This window comes from Caretta caretta, chromosome 28 (assembly GCF_965140235.1).
Source record: "Caretta caretta isolate rCarCar2 chromosome 28, rCarCar1.hap1, whole genome shotgun sequence".
Taxonomy (NCBI): Eukaryota; Metazoa; Chordata; order Testudines; family Cheloniidae; genus Caretta; species Caretta caretta.
The window spans coordinates 1,345,175-1,370,296 of record NC_134233.1 but is presented as its reverse complement, the minus strand read 5'-3'; the positions used below and the strand labels follow the sequence as shown (position 1 = coordinate 1,370,296).

The window sequence follows — 25,122 nt, the reverse complement described above, 5'->3', positions numbered from 1 at the left end:
CTCTAAAATTCAGCGATGACCTTTCGGTGCTGACGGGGCATGTTTCAGAGATGATCATTTTAGCAGGTGGATTGGGGGAGACAGCAGGTGGGAGTGAGACCCCAACGGGCTGGAAATTGGGAGCTGCTGTGGTGGGAAAAAAAATGCAGAGGGAAGAACAGAAGAGAGACAGACGGGGAAGGAGAGAAGCAGAGAAAAGAGGGATGGGGGAAAGAAAGGATACAAAGGAGAGAGAGCAGTGACCTAAAATGGGAACACAATTCCACACCAAATCCTACCATAAAGTACCCGAACAAGCCATCCCCAGCAGTTTAGGCACTTGATCACTCTGACCCATCCATTGGAGATCACCGTGTGAATCCTAAATTTAGACCTTAGACCATAATTTATCATGAAATCTGGCCCTCTGGCCCAAATTGAGCCTGACACCCTTGATCTAGACACCTGAGGCCCCCCTTTATGCATCCGATAGCGCAACTGAGAATTAGACTCATAAAGAACCAATGGCCACGGGAGTCAAAGCCAAACTAATTCAAATACGAAATGAGACACACATTTGCAACAGGGCAGGCCATTAACTACCTCATCAATTTCGACCACGGCTCACTTAAAACCCAACACACGCACCAAAATTCACAGGGCACAAGGCCATTCACAAGTGAAACCTAACCTTCACAGAGCTGTTGGGGGCATGGGGGGATAATCTACAGTGTGTCTTCACCTTTTCCGCTCAGGAATCTGATCTCAATCCCGGTTTTCTGCTTTTGAAAACTGTCAAGAAAAAGGCCTGTATGTTGTTTTTCGTTCTGGTTTGTTTTGGGGGGTTTTTTTGGTTGTTGTTTTTTTACAGCTGCTGCATGATGTAGCTGCTAAGACTGACTCCTGGCATGGCAACAATGCCAGCATTGTGCGGCGCTGGCATTTTAAAAGCGTTAGGCCGAGCGCCTGAGAGGAGGCAATTGGGTTTCTGTACCTGCAACGGTGGGTGAATGTGGAGAGGAGATACGGGACGGTGACACTTTTGAGCGGTGGGGATTACGTTGGCTCAGAGCAGTGTTTTGAACGCTTGGAAGGAGTGGCGTCTGGTGTTTGCAATGAAGGGGTGTAATTTGGTTCTTTTGTGCTACCCCCATGCTCTGCCACTACGCTTGCAGTGGGACTTTGGGCAAGTCATTTCCTTTCTCTGCCCCTAGTCAGACTGTGAGCTCATGCGGAAAAATGCCTGGCACAATGGGAGGCCCTGACCTTGGGTGGTGGAAGTGCCCGGCATGAGGGGGGCCCCGATCTCGAACAAAGAGGTATTCTCAGTAAGAGGGTCTGTGCTGCGCCTGACACAACAGGGCCCCTGATCCTGGTTGGGCTCTCTGGTAGCTACGGTCATACTAAATCATAACAATACAATAAACACCTACTCCACCGAGCTGGTGAGACGTGATGGATTGTTGACAGTCCAGAATAAAGTGTCACACCTTTAGACTCAGGAACGTTCTCCCCAAAGAACTGGTTCAATTCTCATTGCTGGAGACATTTAAAACTAGGCAAAGTGGCAAGAAAAACACACCATCAGAATTGACGTCGCACCAGCCAAGATAGACAGAGGAGAGACAATCTACCAAAATGGAGCTTTTCCACCTCTGGGCCCAATCCAGAGCTGATGGAAAAACTCCTCTGCAGTTTACAACCTTCTACGATTGGATGAGAGAACCCAGCGGCTCCTGGAGTTTGATGACATCTGATGTTAGGGCAGAAGAATCAGAAGGCCACTGTTTGGTTTTATCTTGTTCTTTCTCTGGGATGTTTTGGCAAAGCAGTGGTAAGCCTTGGATTTTTGCTGGTCTGTTTCTTTATTGGGTCCTCTGATCCTTCCTTTTCCTCTTCCCTTTTCATACACATTTTACTTCACGTAGGCTAATTTATCCCTGATTGCCTTGGCTTGACGTTGGACCTTTCCCCTTCTCAAAATTCCCCCATGCCATAATGCGCCCAGAAAACTGTCACTCCTGAGCTTGGCAGGTGGTGAGTTGTCATGGCTGCTCCTGACTAGGAGGATTGGGCCAAAAGAAATCTGATGAGGTTCAACAAGCACAAGTGCAGAGTCCTGCCCTTAGGACGGAAGAATCCCAGGCACTGCTACAGGCTGGGGACTGACTGGCTAAGCAGCAGTTCTGCGGAAAAGGACCTGGGGATTAAAGTGGATGAGAAGCTGGATATGAGTCAGCAGTGTGCCCTTGTTGCCAAGAAGGCTCACGGCAGATTGGGCTGGATTAGTAGGAGCTTTGCCAGTAGATCGAGGGAAGTGATCGTTCCCCTCTATTCAGCACTGGTGAGGCCACATCTGGAGTACTGCGTCCAGTTTTGGGCCCCCCACTACAGAAAGGATGTGGACAAATTGGAGAGTCTCGTGGAGGGCAACAAGGGGGGCTGGTGCACATGACTTACGAGGAGAGGCTGAGGGAACTGGGCTTATTTAGTCTGCAGAAGAGAAGCGTGAGGGGGGATTTGACAGCAGCCTTCAACCACCTGAAGGGGGGTTCCAAAGGGGATGGAGCTCGGCTGTTCTCAGTGGTGGCAGATGACAGAACAAGGAGCAATGGTCTCACGTTGCAGTGGGGGAGATCTAGGTTGGATATTAGGAAACACTATTTCACTAGGAGGGTGGTAAAGCGCTGGAATGCGTTACCTAGGGAGGTGGTGGAATCTCCTTCCTTAGAGGTTTTTAAGGCCCAGCTTGACAAAGCCCTGGCTGGGAAGATTCAGTTGGGGTTGGTCCTGCTTTGAGCAGGGGATTGAACTAGATAACTCCTGAGGTCTCTTCCAACCCTAGTTTCTATGATTGTATGACTAGCTAAGAAATGACTCCATGTGCTAGGCACTAGAAAATATAAAGATGGTCCCTGCCCCAGCGAGCTGACAGTCTAAGTCTAGGACAAGTGGTGAGAGACAGACACAAGGAAACAATGCCATAACGTTGGCCAGCATGATGGGCAGTGGTCTTTTATCAAATGATCTCTAGTCTGACATCAATTTACACTAGTTGGGTACCCGCTCCTATGGATTATTATTGTCTCTGCTGGCTAGAGTAAAACACCATTCGGTTCTTCAGTACTCTGCCACCTTAAGATGAAGAGGCCCAGTATAAAATTCACACTTACAAAAATATCCAGGCAATCAAAGCTTTGTTGTATTAGGAACCTAACTAAGCATGTCGAGATTTAAAGAGTAATCAGAGAACCTTTCGCTGAATCACAACTGATACATCCTAGGAACGATTTTAGATTCCCTACAGTCTCTTTCTCAGGTCCCTGTGACTCCCCTTGTTCCTTCCAAATATCTGTAGATGCTTATGTCATGTCTGAGTCATTATTTAGTCAAGCTACTGTGATTGGTGTGGGTGGGTGTGGAAAACCAAATCGTTGTGATGCAACAATAAAAACAATGAAGTTAAAGACACTGTAATGAAACAAGAATTTGATTTTTATCACACTTTAGCTTATCTACAACCAGGTAACAAGAACCCAGCCTGACTGAACAGAATCTGCAGGATTTTATTAACATGTAAACCGTTACAGAACACACTTGTAAATGAGTGTTTAACCGGATGGTGGTCACAGCCATAAACTCCTTAAGACCTAGTTCTGCCACCCTTATTCAACCCTTAACTTGGACTAAACTCTCTGCGTGAAATTTATCTCTGTGGATAAGGTCTATTTATGTCCACTTCAGAGGGTTGGTTCTCTCTACAGGGCAAATTTCACACTAGTGGATGAATACAAGCCAGTCTTTTTTACAAGTTTGTAACAGATAAATATAAAACCACAAATCCAGTAACTAGTTAAACACAACAGTAGTAACTAGGAAGTCCAGGTATCACTGTTTTGTATCTCAGATACCAACTCTTTATGCAAGGGCTTAATAAATACGGAATTTCACCAGCAGCATACGGATAGGTTTGCAAGGAGTTAGAACATAACAGATTATAGAAGAGTAACATGGGAATCTAGATCAAGGACTCTGATGCCAAGTGCTTTCAGATCTGGATACCCAGTTCCTGTCAATTTTACCATCAGGCGACTTTGGAAATTTCAGCCTTAATGTACCATTTTTACAAATAAAGGCAACAATTTATACACAGGGGGTCTATCTGTAGCTGATGTAAATTCCATTGACGACGCCGTACACCAACTGAAGATCTGGCCCCGTCAACCAACCCCTGTCAACCAATTCCTTGAGTGATCAAAAACTGTTTTGTTTTGTTTTTAAATCACTCGTTGCCAGTGGGATCTAAGGAAACAACACACTACGTGAGGCTGGCAGAATTAAAACAAGATCCAGCACCCTAAGTTTTAAGAAAACGGGTAAAGTCACTTATTGTGGATTTTTTTCCCTATCTTCACAGATGAATATTTGAGACGTAGGAGAGGGAAACCTTTATAGCCAGAGCTGTATGTTAAAATCCACATTTGCTGTCCCAATGGTCTCAGATCTTCATCAAACATAAACCAAGTTTAAAACTAGATTGAATTTCTTTTCCAATATACCAGCCACTTTTCTGGAGCGCTTTCTAATTTTTCTCTAATCACCACAACCTTCAGGGAGGTAGCTCTGCTGCCCCACAGCAGGTTTGTTGTTTCAACGGCTACTCTTCAAACAAGACCAGGGAACACTCTTCCGAGGATTCGTTTTTCTCTGCTTCCTGGCTCCCACGTGCTTCCTTGGCCTTCTCTAGCTCCCCCACTTCCTGGAATTCCTCAAAGATCTCATCACTGCTGCTTGACCTTGGGTGGCTTCTGGTGGTATTGTCTTTCACCTGTAACATCTTCACCAGCTCCGGCTTCAAGCCGTCTCGACGGCACGGCATCAGGTTAACTCTGCTGCCTCCTGCTGGCGGTTTGGGCTGGCTGGATCCTGAGCTGTTGCTTCCCAGAATGGTGAACTTTTTCTTAAAGCCTACAAAGAAGAGAGACCAATGCAATCCTCAGAATCCACCAGGGAAAAGGAAGAATGAATCATACCAGAGACCCACAAACCTTCCACACTCTCCCACTGGGAAATGAAGTGATGAGTCAACATAGCCTCATAGATCGGGATTCTCCAAACTTTCCCCATAAGATCCCCAAGGCACAGGGACAGAATGCCAAGATAAATCCATTAAAGGCTCCATTACTACAAAAGAATGGCCATACTGGGTCAGACCAAGGGTCCATCTAGCCCAGTGTCCTGTCTTCCAACTGTGGCCAAGGCCAAGCGCTTCAGAGGGAATGAACAGAACAGACAATCATCGAGTGATCCATCCCGTCGTCCACTCCCAGCTTCTCTGATTTGCACTCCTACTCCAACGTGTTTACACTGCTCCCTGCCGAGGCTGGGAGGGGCGTCTGATCTCTGGGTCCATTCAATCCTTGGCCTCATGGCTGAAGTGGCTAGCCAGGAGGCCAGCTGGTGCCAACCGTGACGGGAGGGAATTGAACTGAGACAAAAGCACTCAGTTTCCAATCAGACGCAACCTCTTTATCCACCTACAGATTCCTCCTCTAAACTCTCCTTTACCATGATGTCGACAAAATACTTGACCACGGCGAGGCTGCTGGTATGCTAAGACCTCTGCCTGCCACGCTAACCCACACTGCCTCATTGTCTGCTTGTATTCGCCCTTCTGTCTGTCCCTATCTCTTGTCTTAGACTGTAAACCCCTTGGGGCAGGGATCGTCTTTTTATTCTTTGTTTGTACAGAGCCTGGCACAATGGTGCTACGGTAACACAGTAGAAGTAATTATAACAATACTAACCAGTAGACCATGCCTCCCTCAAAAGCAAGTGATGCTGCTGTTTGGGAAGAAAGGATCAGCTGTCTGAAGCAGATACAAATTTCATCCTGGCTGATTTGGACAAGTAGACATGAGTTTAAGGCAACTGAAAGGCAAATTCCCAATTCCTCCTGCCCCATGAAAGCCAGGATGGTAGGAGAGTGAGCAATTCTAATGTAAGTATCACACCCCAAGGCTTCTCAATTTGTGACTTTACCTTACTTGCAACATGGCTACAACGGTTGGCGTCACTAACCTTTCAGAGAAGTTTTCTCCTTGAAATCTGAAGTCGCAACCTAGAACCCAAGTATTGGTTAGTCAAACATGAAAGCGAATATATATATAATTCGAGGGCTAGAAAAGGCGCCTTGTAGTGACATAGTAAGGACATGGTCTATCTAGCTTATCTGAGATGATATCATCAAAGTCTATGAATAGCTGCCCGGGAAGAAGATCTCTGAAAAGGGCTCTTTAATCCAGCAGATAAAAGCAGAGCAAGATCCAACACACAACAAATTCAGGCTGGAACTAAGGGGTACGTTTTTAACAGGAAGAGTAATTAACCACTGGAAACACTGACTGAGGGATGTGGTAGATGTGCCAACATTTGACGTCTTTAAATCATTGTTAGACTGTAAGCTCATTTTCTCTCTGTTAGGGCAGAGCTGACTGAAATACAAATCTTAAAAAGAAATGAATGAATTGTACAGTTGCTTGATGCGACTTGATGTAGTCCTCACTGATTAGCTCAAAGCACATTAATGGTATGCAAATTAATACAAATTAGCCTGGTCCACATGGACAGTTAGCTCATGTGAGACTAGGGCAGGGGTAGATTCACAAACCAGCATACCACAAACAAACTGTTCATGTAGACAAGAATTTAAGTGTCTTATGCAAAGTTACAGAGCAAGTGATACGAACCTGGGTTTCACAAATCCCAGTATCTGTTAGGAAGAAATCCAGTTTTGTTTGAGGGTCTTTTGAAGATCCACAATTTAAAGACGCTTCAGCAGCCAGCCCTTGGAACTCCTTCTGCTTTTGTCTGCGAGATCTTCTCTTATTCGCTTGGATAAACTAAACAAACTGAGTATCCCCTAGGGGCTAACAGTCCAATAATCTTTGTGGGCATGGTTGTAGCTGAAAGCATTGGTGATACATTTACTATATGGCATTTTTGTTAGGGCGGGTGTGGGGAGAGACAGAATCAATGGAGAAACAAGAGAACAAACCCCCTTCTTTTAGACCATCTTTTCCCATCTCCTGTTTGACGTACCATATTCTCATTTCCATCACAGGTCTGGTTCTCCTCACTGGGCTCACAGTCCACGTTGAATAGCTCTAGAAGACAAGAACAATAATAACTCACTCTCCAGAGCACACGTTTTAACACCTTACAACAAACTTACTGCAGATTTGAACCAGCTTACCTGGTTCTCACATCAAATCCTAGCAGATGTATCATTATTCCAATGTTCCAATGGTTAATTTCCACTAAAAAAATGGCACCTTATTTGCCATCTGAATTTGTCTAGCTTCAACTTCCAGCCACTGAATCTTGCTTACCTTTGTCTGGTCGACTGAAAAGTCCAGTAATATTATCAACTTTCTGTTCTGCTGGTACTTCTATGCTGAGATCAAGTCAGCTCTTCGCCTTCTCTTTGTTAAGCTAAATAGATTCGGCTCTTGGAGTCTTTCCCAATCCTGGAATCATTCTCAAGGCTCTTTTCTGACCCCTCTCCAATTGATCAACATCCTTCTTGGTTTCTGAACACCAGCACTCCAGCAGCAGTCGCACCCGCACCAAATACAGAGAGAATAAAACCACCTTGCTGCTACTTTTGGTCACAGGGCCGCATGGGGAGTTCCCACTACCAATCTCGCCTTTATTCAGTTCCTTGCCATACCACAAACTTTGTGTGGAACCTTAGGGAAATCACCTAAAAATCTCTCCGTGCCTCAGTTTCCCCATTGAAAAATGGGAGTCATTCATAAATTCTAAAGCCAGACGGGACCACCATGATCCTCTAATCAGACCTCCTTTAAAAAACAGGCTGCTAATGTTTTCTTTGCGTGAAAATCATGCTACAGGAAAACCACACAAGACTTAGCAGGTACTCTAGCCAGTGAAGGCTGGGATTTTCATTAAATCTGCCTCCTTAGCTCCTCTGAGATGGGAGTGCTGAACACAATCCTGACCCACTGCTAGACAGACACCAGTGGCTGGAATTACCGTTATTTTTAAATGAGCTGCTTTACAATAGCACCTATGGTCCCTGACTGAAACAGTTTACAGTCTAAATAAACAAACAAAGAACGACAGAGGTTCTGCAGCCTGTGTCATACAGGAGGTCAGACAAGATAATCATCAGAAGGATGTTGAAAGACTGAAGAGGGGGCAGAGAAGAGCTACCGAAAGGATTGGAGGGCTGGAAAAAATGCCAGAGAGAGTGAGAGACGTAAAGAAGCTTGCTCAGTTTAGCTTATGAAAAGAAGATGGAGAGGTGACTCGATCGCGATGTTGGGAGAAAATCCTGGGTACTAAAGGGCTCTTTAATCTAGCAGAGAAAGGCAGAAAAGAAACAGCGTCTGGAGCTAAAGACAGACAGGTTCAAATCACAAATAAGGCACCGATTTTTTCCCCGTGTGGGTGATTAAGTATTGGAACAAACTTCCCAGGGCAGCAGTGGATTCCCCACCACTTCCTCTCTTCCAATCCCGACTGGAAGATGCTTTTGTCCTGCACAAGTTAGTGGGGTCAATACAGTGGGACCTGGGTGAAATTCTTCAGCAATTTGCAATTTGACCTGTGGGATATCGAGGGGGAAAGCTCCAGGCTACAGCACCATACCTTCCGAGTCCTCATGACCTAGCAATCCTCCCTCACTGGATCGACTGACGAACCCAAATCTCATCACTCTCTCCTGCGGGAGGGCAAGAAAAAGGAGACATCTGTTGAAATCCTGGCAGCGGTGGGTCGAATCCACCGAGTGACTGCCTCCTTGAATGACCAGGATTTAACTTCAAACGCACCAACAGGGCAAAGGTCATAGGGTCAACATGAGGGACTGCAGGCAGAGAACCCCAGACAAGACCCACTGCTCCGAGAAGGCGTCTAGATGTTCAGAGGACACTGTATGGACAAGGGACCAGGAAACAGCCCCATAGCCATAAAGAACCATTACCGCATTCTGAATAAGGCCCTCTTCTTCCAGAACCAAAAGCATCTACACAGGGAGTTAATCAGGCTCAGTGACTCAGGAATAATTCCGTGTGTAGACAACCCCACACCTCATCTCAAAGCATTTTACAACCATTGTATGATTAACCTTCACGATACCGCTACGAGGGAAACTAAATCACCAGATGGTTGCCCAAGGAGGAACAACAGGGGAGAAGAACCCAGGAGTCCTGACTCCCAGCCCCGCTTTTTTCTAACCACTAGAGCCCACTCCCCAACCAGAGCCGGGGAGAGAACCCAGGAATCCTGACTCCAGCTCCCCCTGCTCTAAACGACCAGAACCCATCCGCATTCCAGAGCCAGGAAAAGAACCCAGGAGTCCTTATTCCAAGCTCCCCCTCACTCAGGCTTTAGCCTGTATCCCAGCCAGCTCGAGTTACTAGCATCACAGAAGATGAGTGATGTGTGGAGGAGGGTTGAGTTAACAGGTGCACTCGATCAACCTAATACGAGTTAACCATGCTGTGAAGATGAAGCCTATCTGATCCCAGATCCAAAGGGCAAGCAAGTGTTCGCCCCCCAAAGCCCACGGGGGCCACAGGGAAACCTGCAAAGATGCTCCGACCGCTGGAAGGCCAGCGGGTGCCTGGATGGATGACAACTGGTCTCACCTCAGCAGCCCGGCAGTGTTCATACCTGAATGCTGATCCACTCGGCTTCCTTCGCCATCTTCACGGCAGCATCCAGTTTCTGGCGGTAATCTTTGCTCCTGAGCATCTTCTGAAAGAGCAAGAGATAGTTGGCCTTCCCGCGGCGCATAAAAAGCGTCAAAACTTTCGTTCTTTCTCTCTTTCCCCCCCCACCAGGGCCAGTGACAATAAGAAAGACACAGCCCACTCCTCTGTGAAGGGGCAGGACATAAATCTTTCTGGTACCACCAGCTCCTTGCTCGGGGAAAAATTCACCCGAGGACAGGAACATCACCAGATGTTTGTTCAGCTGTCTAGCACAATTGGGTCCTGGTCTGTCCCCTGTGTGGGGAGATCGGGGGACACTAGGTGAGGGGGGGGAAGGGGAATGGGGGGCACACAGAGCCGCCCAGTGTGAGTGTCAGAAGTCCCTGAAACCTAGGCAAGCAGGGTGGCACACAGAGAACCCCTGAGGGGGAATGGAGGGATCCGAGGTGTTCACTACTCGGGCCACTGCGTGTGTGACCCTTTAGTTGCATTAACTTAGCACCCAGAAGCTCCAGTCAAGGACTGTGGCCCCAGTGTGCTGGGCACGGCTCACAGAGCAAGAGCACACAGAGCTCACAGAGCAAGGGCACGGCTCACGGCTCACACGGCTCACAGTCCCTACGCCAAAGAGTGTACCGTCTAGACAAACAAAGGCAGAATGGAATCCAGAGCTCCAGCAAGTCCTCCTGACCCAGAGGCCATGGGTATGATGAATCACAGGACCACAAACAGACACCCTTGCCTTATCTAGAAATCAAGAGGAAGCACATTTCCTAAACAGTTATGCACCAGCTGGTTTTTAAAGGGACTGAAAAAATAGAGCATAGCCGTAAAAAATGGAGGGGAAAAGGGGCAGAAAAGTGTCTTGCATGTGATACAGAGCGTCAGGAACTAGATCTTCCTGCTCCTGAACCAACTTCCATGGCTGCGGGTGTGCGCAGGCCTCGTGCATCAGTGCCGGAGAGTTTTCCCCAGTGGTGCCCGTAGGGGCAGCCCCGCCCAATGCCAATGAGTTAAGCTGTGAGAGTATAAACCGCAGAGACGCCCCATCCCTCCTGCAGTTCTGACACACCAGAACTCCGTAGCAGATGCCAATGCATTGGCTAAGGAAGGTGAGTCATGCAGTAGACGTATGCAATCCAGCCCAAATAACCAACGGTCACCAGCAGGTAGGTAGCCATTTTTATTTCTTTGAGTGCTTGCGTATGTCCATGACACAGTAGCTGATTCCCAATCTGCTACGCCAGGAGGAGGGGCTTGGAGTCTCATTGGAAGAGGGACAATAGGACTGCCTTGTCCACATTTGCCTTGAAGTGGCCGACAATGAGTGATGTCTGGTGAGAGTGTGGACTGACAAATGTCCACAATTGAGAGGTGAGCCAGAAAGGCTGCCAAGGCTGAACCTGCTCTCTTCGAGGGCGCCGTGAGTCTATCTCTGAGTTATTGGATGATGCGCCTCCATGCATTCCACGTGTGACACAAAGAGATGGGAAGATGCCAGGAAGGCTTTGTCCTGTTCAGGTAGAAAGCCAATGCGTGACAAACACTAAGCCTGGGGGGGTGGAGGGGGTTCTCGCTTATCCCTGGTGGTATGCGGTTTTGGAAAGAAGACTTGGAAGGTAGACAGATTTGTTCATGTGCAAGTCAGAGGCCACCTTGGAGAGGAATTTAGGGTGTGGCCTAAGCTGGACCTTGTCCTTGTAGAAAACTGTGTACGATGGATCCGTGACCAATGCATCTAGTGTCCCTACTCTACTGGCAAAGGGGATGGCCACTAATAATGCGACCTTTGCTGATAGGTGCAGAAAAGATCACGGTGCCTAGGGCTCCGAAGAAGGGTCCATAAGCGCAGACAAGACCAAAGTCAAGTTCCAAGATGATGTTGGTTCTCTGACCGCTGGAAATAATCTATCCAGACCTTTCAAATATCTGATTGCCATCGGGTGAGGAAAAAAAACAGCCTTGGCATCTATTCGAGGATGAAAAGCCAAAATGGTTGCTAGAGCACATTAACAGGAGTTGAGTGTTAAACCCAACTACTTTATTTGCTAAAGATATTCTAGGGTTGTGTGAATGTTAGCCTGAGTTGGAGACACATTATGGAGAGCCATCCAAATGGAGAAATGCTTCGCAAGTAGTTCCCGTGGAAGGTTTCCTACTGTTAAGAGGAATGTTCTGGACAGCTGTTGAAAAATGGGTTTCCCCCTACACATAACCACTGATGAACCATGCTGTAAGGTGCAACAGCTGAAGATTTGGTGCAACGTTCGCCCACGGTTCTGCGTTAGGAGGTCTTTGGCCGCTGGTGACAGTAAGGACAGATTGCGGAGGTCTGAATACCTCATCTGTCTCCACCAAGCAGGAGCTATAAGGATTATTTGACTGCGCTCTTGCTTGAGTTTGATAATAACCATCAGGAGTACTGGTGAGAATAAACACAGTAGGTCCTTGTCCCATGGAAACAAGAAAGTGTCCAATATCGATCCAGGGCTGTGAGATCTTCTGGAGCAGGAATGGGGACTATGACCCATAAACCCCTCATTGCCAACCGGCAAGGAGATTACAAGAATATCCTGATGCTAGTATGTACATTCTGATTCACCAAAGAGTATCATGTAAGGTCTTAAATGCAAGCCAAGGGTATGTAAGGTCTTAAATGAAAGGCAAGATCATTCGCATCATTGTGAAATGCCTGTACAAATATTATGTAAGGAGTTATGTATGAATGTATGCAAAAAATAAGCTCTCGAAGTCTGTGTTAAGGCAGGTTTCTCCAGACAAAGGATGTTTATTCTACCTGTCTCTGTCAGTCCACATGTAAAATAAGCATTGTAGGTTAACATGACGGGAAGCCATTTACACACGAAGCAGCAGGGGCATGTGAATACGGTCGGTAGGCAGCACACCGGAGATCATCCCAACTCTGAGATAAACAACGAGCTTTGGAGAATATAAGGAGAAGCCAAGGGAGACACCACTTTATCCTGCACCTAGGATGTGATCGGGCAGTGTGATTACATTCATGAAAATGGGATCTCAGCCAGGCTTGGTTGCAATGCTGCAAAGGATATTTGAGTAAGATAAACTGATTTAGCCTGTTTAGTCTCTAAGAACCATGTTATGGTTTTATTTTAGATGTCACCCTTCTGTTTCCATTATCCTTGCTCGCTATCTCTTAAATCTTGATCTTTGATAATACACTTACGATTGGTTTCACTATGAATATATCTCAGTGCTGTGGTATTTTAGAAGGCGAGCCTGAGTTGAATCAAACAAGCTGGTGTGTGCGCCGTTCCCTTGGGAGTGTGGGAGTGTGAGGAGTGTGAGGGCTGGACGCTACAGGGGAATGCTTCAAAGGGACATGAGGACAGGGGTGCACCTATTGTTAACCTGCACGGCAGAGGAAGAGGAAGAGAAGAGAAGACTGCTGGGCAGCGAACAGACCGGATGTGTCAGGGTGAGGACACCCAGCCTCCCTCTTGCTGGACCTGGGGCAGGCAGGTAAGATGGTGACTCACAGTCCTGGATAGCCTAGAACAGTCACAGAGACATCACCTGTTCTGTCAGGTTGCAAATAGGGCCACGGACGGAAAACCTCCTACGTGAAACACCCATGCCAGAAAGTTTGTGTTGAGGGACCACGCCAGGTCTAAACTGAAAGATCTGTTCAGATGGTCCGTTAATCCATTTGGATACACCAATTCCATAATTGACTGCCTCCTGGCAAAGGCTGCTGGACCTGGCACTGCTTTGCTGGTTCACTTAAAACATTGCTGTGGTGTTGAGAGAACCTGGGCCATCTGGCCTTGGATATGAGACTGGAATTTCAAGTGATCCATCCCGTCATCCAGCCCCAGCTTCTGGCAGAGGTTTACAGACACCCAGAGAATGGGGTTGCGTTCCTGACCATCTTGGATAATAGCCATTGATGGACCTATCCTCCAGGGACTTATCTATTTCTTTTTTGAAAAGTTATACTTTTATACAGTATACAGTTATACTTTTGGCCTTCACAACATCCCCTGGCAATGAATTCCACAGGTTGACTGTGTGTTTTGTGAAGAAATACTTCCTTTTGGTTGTTTTAAACCTGCTGCCTATTAATTTAATTGGGTCACTTCTACTTCTCGTGTTATGCAAAGGGGAAAATAATACTTCCCTACGCACTTTCTCCTCACCATTCATGATTTTATAGACCTTTATCACATCTATTCTTGGTCGTCTCTTTTCTAGAGTCCCAAGGCTTTTTAATCTCCCATGATATGGAAGCTGTTCCATAGCCTTAATCATTTTTGTTGCCCTCCTCTGCATCTTTTCCAATTCTAAGATATCTTTTTTGAGATGGGGTGACCAGATCTGCACACAGTATTCAAGATGTGGGTGTACCACGGATTTATATAATGGCATTATGATATCTTCTGTCTTGTTATCTATCCCCTTCCTAATGGTTCCGAACACTGTTAGCTTTTTCGACTGCCACTGCCCATTGAGCAGATGTTTTCAGAGAACTATCCACGATGACAACAAGATGTCCTTCTTGAGTGTTGACAGCCTGATTTAGACCCCGTCGCTTTTGTCCATGTAGCTGAGATTATTTTTTCCAATGTGCATTAATATGTACTTATCAGCATTGAATTTCATCTGCCATTTTGTTGCCCAGTCACCCAGTTTAATGAGACCCCTTTGTTGCTCTTCACAGTCTTCTTTGGACTTAACTATTTTCAGTAATTTTGTATCATCTGCAGATTTTGCCACCTCACTGTTTACCCCCTTTTCCAGATCATTCATGAATATGTTGAACAGCACTGGTACCAGTGCGGATCCTTGGGGAAACTCGCTATTTACCAAACCCAGGCTCTCTGTGGAAAACTCATGGAAGTTCCTCAGCATGGTTGCAGAGATCCAGGCGCGGCAGACAGCTTCTCCGAAAAACGTCACATGGTACTTGGACTGAAAAGAGAAATGGACAGGGCTGAGTTAACTTTGTGTCAGATTGTTACATTAACTCCTAGAGACAGACAAGGTGGGTGAGGTGTCCCTGTTAAATCCATGGTGTCTGGTTGATGTCCTCAGTGAGGTAACCCTTTCAGTGGGACGAAGGGTTTGGTTGGCATGGAATTGTAGGGGAGATTACAGAGAGAGCATCCTTTGTTCTGGGAAGCTGATAAATGACCAGACAAGGTGTATATGGACTTGGCAGAAGCTGTGCCAGCCACCCCAGTAATATGAGATGGGGAAGTCTGTAATAATGAGGGAGGAAGGTATGGAGGAGTACACACAGAGCCCTGCCATGGGGAGGGGAGGTGGGAACAGGGGTAAGGAGAATGGGCGGCACACATAGCCACTGGCATGGGGATGAGAAGCTGCAGGGAGACCCCAACATAGGAGGGGATGAGAGGGTGGCACACAGGGTGGAACAGAGCCCTCTGGTGGGTGTAATGAGCTCACAAAGTGTGTGACCCCCCCTTGTGTAAAATACAATACCACTTACAGGAAGAGAATCCAACCGGGATGAAAAGAGGAAATACTCCCCGATGTCAGGGTCACACTCCACCATGGCAGGCCACCTGCATGCACCACAAAAGGGGAACATCAGTACGGTCAGGCCATTAATTTTCTGATTTCCTCTGAGATGTTAACACATGAAAAAGGTGGGAGTTGGTTTACATGGTACCAACAGTTAGAGCACTGTTCAGTCAATCTGCTCCATCCATCGCTGAAATCAAGTGCTTTAAGGATCCTTAGAAAAAAGGGATGCAACACAATAAAGTGTGAGGAAGGTAACGAGATAGAGACATGCAGCCAGCGGCTGTGTTTTCGACTGTAGTCCACTTAGGCCAGCTGGCCCCTGAAATGTCAATGCTTTCTACAAGGGAACAAGAAATGGGACTAGTGCATCTAATAAAAACATTTGTGGTGATCTGTTGACACAGCGATCTCTGAGGTAGCCCAGCAAGTTGTGTTGGTAAAGTATATCTTCCAGAAAAACATCCAGTCTGCATTTGAAGAGATTAAGAGATGACTATCCACCCCTTCTTCCCTTGGGAGTTTGTTCTGTTGGTTATTCACCTGTGCTGTAAAAAGCACTTCCTTATTTCTCATTCGACTTCCAGCCACTGATTTTTGTTCTGTTGTTCTTCACTAGAGTAACGAGCCTTTTAGTACCCTGTGTTTTCTCCCCAGGAAGATACTTAGACTCCAAGATCAAGTCACCGTTCAGTCTTCATTTTTATAAACTAGACAGACTGAGCTCCTTCCGGGCTTGTCTACAGTACTGCTAAAGTTGATGTTACTCACGTCGCTCAGGGGTGTGGAAAACCCCCGCCCAAGCAATGTAAGTTACATCGACTTAAAGCAGTCTCTACAATGTGCTATGTTGGCGGGAGATGATCTCCGGCCAACATATCTTCCACCTCTTGGTAGTGGCAGTAGTGAAGACAAGCCCTAAATCTCTGAATTATTTTGGGGGCAGTCCCATGGCCTGCATTATATAGGAGGCCAGACTACATGATCACAACGGTTCCTTCTTGCCTCTGAATCTATGAATCTCTGAGTCAACAGATCAGCACATGCCACACAGTGCAAGTTTTTGGGATGTCGTTCTGTTTCATAAGGCCTTGTTGGTGGATTTTGTCAGGACAGCTATCCCAGTATAGTTGTACTGGTAAACCCTCTACCATGAAAGCAGTTGTATCAGGGCAAAAGCACTTACACCAGTAAAGCTTATGTTGGTTCCCCTGTCCTGGTATAGGCATGGTTATCCCAGTATAATCACGTTTACATTAAGACTTTGGATATGTCTGCGTTACAGAGACTATCCCCGCAGAACCCTGGAGTGCAGACGCCGCCTAGCCTGACAAAGGGGGGGTTTCGGTTGCTGTAGGAACATCACTTCCCCAAACAAAGTTAGCTTTTGCTATGTCTATACTTCAAATGCTACAGCGGCACAGCTGCCCCGACTTATGCAATTAAGCCGACCTAATTTTCTAGTGTAGATCAGGCCTACCTTAATGGTCACAGCTGCGTCTATGCTACGTTTTTTCACACTCCTGACCAAAGCAGTCATGCCGATGTAACTTTTCAGTATAGCCCAGGGCCTTCCCTGGCATAGCTCAGTCGGTTAAAAAAAAAAAAAAAAAAAAAGATCACACCCCTAACCAACATCCCTGTGCTGGGAAAATGTAAGTATAGACTTGACCTTCTTGTTGCTGAGTGTGACGATGTGATGCAGCAGGGAGGGGGGAGTGTTGACCTGGGAATGTGCCCTGGGGATGGGAGACCTGAGAGCCTGTCACCTGAGCCAGGAGGGGGTGGGGGAGGTAACACCTCTGCCCAGGAATGTGAAGAGGCTGCAGGAGAGAGCTGCTGGGGGGAGTGAGTTTCAGTTTGGGGCTGGGTGGAAGAACGCAGGGAACCCCAGGGCTGGGGTCTAATCTCCCTGCTCCCCCAGAAGGACTTGACTGAGGGGTCCTGGTTGTACCCACAAGCTCTGTTTGAGACTGTGTTCCTGTCGTCTAAAAAACCTCCGTTTTACTGGCTGGCTGAGAGTCTCAGTGAATCCCAGGAAGAGGGGTGCAGGGCCTGGACTCCCCCACACTCCGTGACACTGAGGTCCTGAGGTTTTAATAGCCATCTGCCATCATAAAATCTTTAAATTCATGGGCCTGGCAAAACTCCTGCTAACAGCAACGGGAGAGGAACTGGGAGCTGTTTCCCTTCCAGCTTGTGCAGTCCTAGTGAGTAAGAATCGATTTGTCTTTTAAGCACGGCACCCTTCAAATTCAGTCCAACACCCGCCCGTGCATGGGTCTCCCTACATGCATCTCCCTGCAGAGGCGAAGCGCCTGGGGGAGCCTACGCTGAGCGACTGAGTTACTGAGATTTACCAGCTTCCTGTCAGGGGAAGAGGCCTCTGTCTGTGTTTTTCAGCTGAAGACAGCAGCTGTGGCTGCAGAGTGCCCAGAAAGGCCAGGGGACGCTTGGACAGCACGGCGAGGGATTCCAGCAGAGTCAGCTGTTGTAAAGACCGCAGCAAGCCAGCCTCAACTGGAGAGTTTTTCGCTGGCATCTCTTTGATCCCACCGGTGTGGAATAAAACAAGATCATGTGGGACGCAGGCCAGGCTTTCTGCACTGCAGCTTGTATTCCCAGCCTCCGGCTCCCCAAGCTGACGTGGGCTAACGAGCACGTCCCAAAAGGGGATGTGAGCACACCATGCTGCCACACAACTGATATCTGCTGGCATTTCTAGCCTCTTTCACCTGTGAAGATCACAGGACATCTGAAACACTGATACACACATATTACACGGGCATCACTTCCCCCACTGTTGAGATGCAGCCACCTCTGGGGTGGGGCACAGCAGCAGATAAACGGTGCACAGCAACACAGCACTTTGGGGTGGGAAATGAAGAAAGATTTTCCTATCCACCTGAAACTGGAAGGGAGAATTTGGGGAGGCAGAATGGAATGAGCAGCGGGAATTTTACTTGTGAAGAGTAGATGTGATCTTTGGTTTTACATCTGACTCAGAGGACAGTGGCACCAGTATTTCCCTACATAACACCAGAGGCCGTGGATGGAAGGGATTTTGAAAGGTACTGCAGTGGGACTCACCCCTTGCTTCCCAGCTCTGCCTCAGTCTCTGTGTGTGAACCATCTCGGGTCTGTCTTCACGGCAGAGTTAGCCTGGGTGTTTTAGCCTAGCCTAGCTCTGAGCAGCCACTCTGCAGAGCCATATCCGAGGTGCTGAGTTCTCACCGGTACTGAGATCCCCCGTGCATTGCCAGGACTTCGGGGGCACATCTCGTGGTCCTTAGCGCGGCAGTAAGATGAGCCACTCTATGATTCGTCCTCAGTGAGTTGTGGGTGAACGTGAACCTGTCTGTCCTTCTGAGCACACAGGGGGAATTGTGGCAAGGAGCTAGAGGACTATCAGCCCCTCCTCACTGCAAAGTGCCAGGTTACCAGACTGAATGAAAGCCTCACTCAGGCTGTACCCCAGCCAGGCCAGCGAGCCCAGATTCAAAAGCACCACTAAACTCGGGTCAGAGGATTTTGTGTGTGGACGGGAGCTGGGATAAGGGAAACAGTGGAGTAAGAGCCCAGGTTATCTGTGCAGTGAAGACATATCCCCAATGTCTCTAGGCCTCAGCTCTTCCCCCTTCAGGAAAATAACCCTGTGCTTGTCTTATTTATTTAGCCTGTGAGCTTGCTGGGGCAGGGACTGTCTCTCACTACCTATCTGTGCAGCGCCCAGCCCTGATCTCCAATGGCGCTTCCGTGTTATTTTTAATTATTTATTGTCACGGAATCCCTGGGCGATGCTCTGGAACTGCTCCCCATGAAGCCAGTCAGGACTCTGGGGCAGTCGCCTTCCTGTGAGCAGCCTGTCTGCAGGACACACAGCTCACCCGGCTTCCACTTTCCCAGGTCTGACCTCGGAGCCTTCAGCCTCCTCTGCCCCTCCGTGCGCTTCCCCCAGCGAGTCCGTCCAGGCAGGGTCCTGGGGAAGCCAGAGGGTCCTGCCCCCCAACTCTGCAGTCAGATGGGACTCTCAGCCAGCCAGTAACACAGAAGGTTTATTAGATGACAGGAACATGGTCTAACACAGAGCTTGTAGGTGCAGAGAACAGGACCCCTCAGCTGGGTCCATTTTGGGGGGCAGTGAGCCAGACAACCACGTCTGCCCTTCACTCCATGTCCCCAGCCAGCCTCAAACTGCCACCTCCCTCCAGCCCCTCCTCCTCTGGGCTTTGTCCCTTTCCCGGACCAGGAGGTCACCTGATTCCTTTGTTCTCCAACCCTTTAGCTCTCACCTTGCAGGGGGGAAGGGCCAGGCCATCCGTGGCCAGGAAACAGGGTGTCGGCCCTTCTCTGTGTCCAGACCCCTGCACACACCTGCCCTCTAGGGCTCTGCAATGATCATACACCCTTACCCCACCCCCTAGATATTTTAGAACTGCCTAGGGGAAACTGAGGCACCCCCACACTATTCAGAGGAAACATTAAGAACAGTCCCACTTAGTCACATTTATATAAGAGGAACACCAAGAGGCCTAACCCGAGATCAGGGCCCGCATTGTGCCAGGCTCAGCGTGACCGAAGAGCTGACCGTCTGAAGAGACAAACGCCAGCGTTTGAGAGGAGAAACTGAGGCCCGGGGCAGTGACGTAATTTTGCCAATGTCACTCGGCAGCCAGGAACAGATCCCAGGTTTCTGCAATCCCAATTCAGCACTCTATCCCAAGTGGGCCACACTATGGTTTACAAGCGCACTGTGCAGTCTATTTTCAAAAGCTTCTACCTCTGTTTATAGTTAAGTGGCTTAACATTTTACCAGTGTTATTGACACCTACCATGGGTAGCCAAACTGTTTGGCCCATATGATTGACCCAGGCACATAGGAAGCATACACGACCTCGTTTTCAGATCCCGACCACGTCTCCTCGGGTACATCACAGCTGTTGTACTCCAGGTCTGTGATAAACAAACCACACCAACCATCACAGCTGAGCGGGAAATAGCCTCCCATGGGAAATTCTGAGAATTGTGACATTTTGTTTAATTTCGAGTCAGGGCCCAAAGTAGAAATATCAGAATTTTTAATGAAATGAAATATTTCATTTCAACCTTACCATATTGTTTTGTTTCAACTTTATTGTTTTGATTCATCTAACATAATATAATGCAATATAACATAATACAAACGTCAAACTGATAACGCTGAAACGAAGCTTTCAACCTTGTCGAAATGAAACCTGCCTCGCAATGAGAGACTAAAGAAACTCAATCCGTTTAGTTCAAGGAGCAGGTTAAGACGTGACTTCATCAGAGTACTTGCATGGGGAAAAGGTTTCTAATACCAGACAGCTTTTTTAATCTAGTACACAGGTGGATTTTAAATGAAGGCTGGATGTCTTTCTCAAAGACCTGTTATAGCTCAAACAGAAGTAATGCACAAGGTGAAATTCTCCACTTTGTGCTACACAGGAAGTCTGAGTAGGTGTTCAGAATGGCCCCTAAAAAGTCTATGAATCTGTTTATCCTCAGGTAGTGTAAATCAGCATTGCTGACTTCACTGAAGCCAATGAATGATTTGCTAATTCTGAATATCAGGACACCTGGAGGAGAAATCCTCCTGGCCTGTCGGAGTAGGAACAATGGAAAGGTGATTTTTGCCTTAGAATTGCAATCAGGTTGGATCTACAGCCTCAGCGCCAACCTGGAAAAATTTCAAGACTTCTCGGCACTTGCAAGCAGGACTGAATTTTCAAAAGAGAGTGAAACCCATTTCAGGTTTCCAAAGCTCTCAGGCCAGCGGGAAGGAGAGCTTTTGGGGAAAATCCAGCCCTAAACATCCCTTGTTTGTGTGACTAAATGGGAGGTGAATGGCCTGGAAAAGCTGCTCTCTAGGCCCTACTGTGGAGGATTTTTGTGACAAGGACACATGTGCTTTAGAATTTAGACTGAAGCTTTAGAATTTAAACTTGTTCCCGCCCGACAACCAATCAAATGGTCACTAGCAGCTTGGGCTAGATTTGAGCTGGTGACCTAGAGGTCAAAAAAAGGCCACTCTCCTGTTTACCTGTGTTTTGGCTGCACGTCCAGTCTTCGGGAAGAACAGAGGGATCAATATCACTGCTAAGACGGCGCCATTTCTCACAGCTGGGATAAGAACACTGGACCCACGCCACGCACTGATCTACAGCACAGCAACACAAACACACAGCAGCTTCAGGGGCCTACTACTAGCACCCAGCACAAACCGGGGGCTCCGAAATCACAAGTCAAAGACACGGAACCTGAGGAAATGTAGTTAATCTCATCATTGGTGAAACCACCACTACACAGGGTGACTTAACGGGCATCACTAATTTGATAGAACTCTATTGGATGAGCTAGCCTAAGCCCGTGTGGCAGACGACATGATCACATAGATCCTTTCTGGCCTTGGAACCTACGAATCCTCTAGCCTAGGACTTGCCAAACCTGTCAGTTTCCTGCAGTGCCACAAGCTTCCTATATGGCCTGCAGCAAGTCACCTCGCCGTGACTCAGTTTCCCACCTGTACCATAGGGATAACCTATCCTATAGAGCTGCTGTGAGGATAAACACATCAAAGAGTGTGATGTGCCTTGAGATCTACTGATTTCTAAGTTTGGGGTTATTAAACTATGAAGGCCATTTTTATGCTGAATGGGAACATTCCTACATAATCCAGATTCACACCTTTAATGAATCCAGATTAATTTTCTTGAGTGTAAACAAGGCCTCCCCATGGTTTTGGAAGGTGTGGGGCTAGCCCCAGTGCCAAATCTGGAAGTCTCCACATTTATTCAATTTACACCCAGGTTTTCCTTCCCCCTCCCCTGGTGTTAAACTTTCAGAAACACAGGACTGACTGAGCTCACTGAAAGTGCTTTCTCCTCCTTCCTCTGTTTCCTCTTGGTCAGCGATCAGGGTGTAGCCTTGAACTATTTTCTTCGGCTCTCCTTTCCGTTGACGCTTACGCCTTTCTTTGTTTGCTTCCGTGCTCTCATCTGCTAGCGACCAAGAGAAAACACCAGACTCAAAAACACAGACAGGGGTGGTGGGGGCAGAGGCTGTTGTAACACAACAGGTGATGGAGTTATTGTTTGTCTTGATGGGGCTCTGGTTTCAGTCACTGATCCCAGTGGGGGCGGGGGGGGAGGGGGTGTCACCTTCCAGCAGCTACTTTCTTCCCTCTTATTCCTGCATCTCCATCGGGCTCGAAGAGCTAAGGCACAAGTCTTCCCACATGGCAGGTCAAAGTCATGGGCCTGCTGGTGAGTGAGCACACTTCTCTCAGGCTTAAAAACTCCTTCACATCTCTGCTTCCATCCAGGAAACACACTGCAGTGCAGAGGGCTAGGACAAAGGCCAGTGTGGCACTTAAAATCCTACTTCAGCCCCGGCTTAAAGAAACTGTCTGCTGTTATTGGTTTCTACTGTGTTCAAGGAAACAAGACATTCTTTGTAAACAAGCAGGATTGCACCAAAGAAACACCTGACTTGGATCATCAGTTTCTCATCCTCACCCGGCAAGGCCCCAAACACTGGCTCACCGCTAAGGCCAAAGAAGCACCAATCCCCATCCGTCTTCACAGGAGAGAGACTTTGATGCAGTGGCCCACTATAATTACAAATGTATGTCTGTATTTGCACACACAAAAGACTTACGCATTTCCTTTCTCATCTTGTTTAAAGAAAGTTTATTGCGTTTCTTTGCTTTGGGCAGAGACTCTTTTAGGTCCACGGCAGAGACTGTTCCTTTGGGCTCATCGCTGTGCTGAACCAAATTCCCTGCAGGTAGGGAGGTCTCCAAAGTCTCCCTAAAACAAATATTGGCGAGGATCAATTCATGGCTGTTATTTATTGTTTGGATTACCTGCTGGTGCTGTACAGACACACAACAAAAAGACGACACCTTGACTCACCGTTAACAGGAGGTTAACCTATCATAAAGGTGACAGTACACCTGCCTACACCAATATGAGAGAGAGAGTATGGAGATATAGATAGATCACATTAGCACCTTGTGTCATCAGTTACATTGCTGCAAAAGAGATGTGAAAAGACAACGGTTCTCATTTCACATCCGTTTTGCCCAGGGGGCAAGTGGGGGATCGGGTCTCTGCACCCCTTTGAATATCTTGCTTTTCGTTTTTTTCAGCATTCTCAAGCAGCTACTTTTGGGTGGATAATATTTTTACAGAGAACATGCACCATCTAGAGGCCAGACCGTAACTTACGCTTCTAAAGCAGGTGTATTCCCCTTCCAGCTTCCCCTGCAAAAATGAAGTTAAAAAGGGCAAAAGGTCTGAGTCGATAAGCTAAACAAACATGAGAAGGCTGGCTTGTTTATAGGCAACACATGGGAATGGTAACAGCTTCATGCTCCGTGAGAATGGCAGTGATATACATTTGGGTTCCTTTGGTGATCGCAAGGCGCTCGGGACATTTTAATTGAAGTCTCACAGCATTCCCTGTGAAACACAGTCACAGAGAAGGGAAGAAAGAGGCAGAGCCAGGAAGGGAATCTAGGAAATCTGACATCCAGTTCTCTGTTCTCACTGCTAAACCTTCCCCCTCCCGCTGCTCTAACCCACTGGACCCCACTCCTCTTCCACAGCCAGGGATAGGACCCAGGAGTCCTGAATCCCATTCCCTCCTGCTCCAACTTCTACATCACACTCCCCTACCAGAACTCTGAATAAAACCCAGGGATCCTGATCCCAACTCCCCCCTGCTTTCCCTAAATAGCTGGGCAATAGAACCCAGGACTCCTGCCTCCCAGCCCCACTGCTGCTCTGATCCACGAGAACGAATGGAAATATGGATTAATACCATTGATTACATCTAAGGTGGCAGGACCCAAAGGTCCCTGTGCACCAGGAACAGCATGTACACACCGTGGGAGACAGTCCCTGCCCCCAAAAGTTTGTACAACTCCCAAGAAACTCTGTGGCAGCTGGCGTCAACCCGACATGTCTACATTTCACATCCCCGTTTCTACATAGATCTGAATCACAATTTTTCAGAACATCGGCTCAAATTGTTGACACTTTTCCCCAACTGGGGAGGAACGTGAGTGTCGAAATATCCAGATTTCATGAACTGACTGAGTCCAGTTCAAGGGCGCGGCCCTTTTCTGCTTCATGGCCTGGGCCCAGGGTATGCGGGACGGGAACTGTGGGCGACCAGTCTTCTCAGAGCCAGCTACAGGAAGTCAGGACCATCCCAACCCCAGGAGCACTCCCTCCCTTCTTGGAAAGAAGCACAGAGCAGCAGGTGGAGGTATTGGACAACCCTACCAACCCAAGACCCTCCAGCACACGTGCGATCCTGCCCTTGGGGAGCGGATGAGAGAACAAAGCACTTGAGACCAGCGTTAGTCATGTCACTTACTAATATAACCACAACAGCAGTACAAAGGAGAACGGTTTTCCTTATCTTTATACGAGGGTCATGGAACTGGGATAAGACCCTGGACAGAACAGAGGAGACCCGCCGCAGGGCAGAAATGCCACTTTTCGCTTTTGGATTCCTTCAGCTTTAACCTCAATTGTTAAAGTTTCTGGCTGCTCTGGTTTTTCCAGACTCTCTTTTCAATAACAGGGCCCACCACCCCTCCCTGGCCGTCTCTTCCCTGCTCCCCTGACTGTTCACACTGGCCTGACTCTGTCACTCTTTCTCATGGGTTCTTTTCCCTCTGTTTCTATGGCTACAGATAAGGGATGCCTCCCCTGTGTTTGCCCACCGAGCACTATTTGGAAACAACTAGCTAGAAGGAGGAGAAGAGCATATTCTGTAACCTTGGTTCACACACCTCGTAGATAGGCTTTACCGACGGGACTTATGGAATTTGGGCCAGGTC

At 47.6% G+C, this 25,122-nt stretch overlaps 1 protein-coding gene across 5 annotated transcripts in view; it reads right to left on the bottom strand.

Moving 5' to 3' along the window:
* Positions 1-3,456: 3,456 nt before the first annotated feature.
* ZCWPW1 (zinc finger CW-type and PWWP domain containing 1) overlaps positions 3,457-25,122 on the bottom strand; it is a 31,126-nt gene continuing 9,460 nt past the window's right edge. For 2 of the 5 annotated variants that reach the window (XM_048833623.2, XM_048833624.2), the window contains exons 5-15: positions 22,926-23,077; positions 22,127-22,267; positions 21,310-21,426; positions 20,081-20,201; positions 15,214-15,289; positions 14,568-14,672; positions 9,682-9,765; positions 8,656-8,728; positions 7,081-7,145; positions 6,061-6,100; positions 3,457-4,947 (exon numbers count right to left, since the gene is read on the bottom strand). In XM_048833623.2, coding sequence (XP_048689580.1) covers positions 4,637-4,947; positions 6,061-6,100; positions 7,081-7,145; positions 8,656-8,728; positions 9,682-9,765; positions 14,568-14,672; positions 15,214-15,289; positions 20,081-20,201; positions 21,310-21,426; positions 22,127-22,267; positions 22,926-23,077 — 1,285 coding nt within the window. In that variant the 3' untranslated portion in view covers positions 3,457-4,636. The remainder of the gene's footprint in view (positions 4,948-6,060; positions 6,101-7,080; positions 7,146-8,655; positions 8,729-9,681; positions 9,766-14,567; positions 14,673-15,213; positions 15,290-20,080; positions 20,202-21,309; positions 21,427-22,126; positions 22,268-22,925; positions 23,078-25,122) is intronic. The other 3 variants (XM_048833626.2, XM_048833625.2, XM_048833627.2) reach the window with 3 other exon arrangements.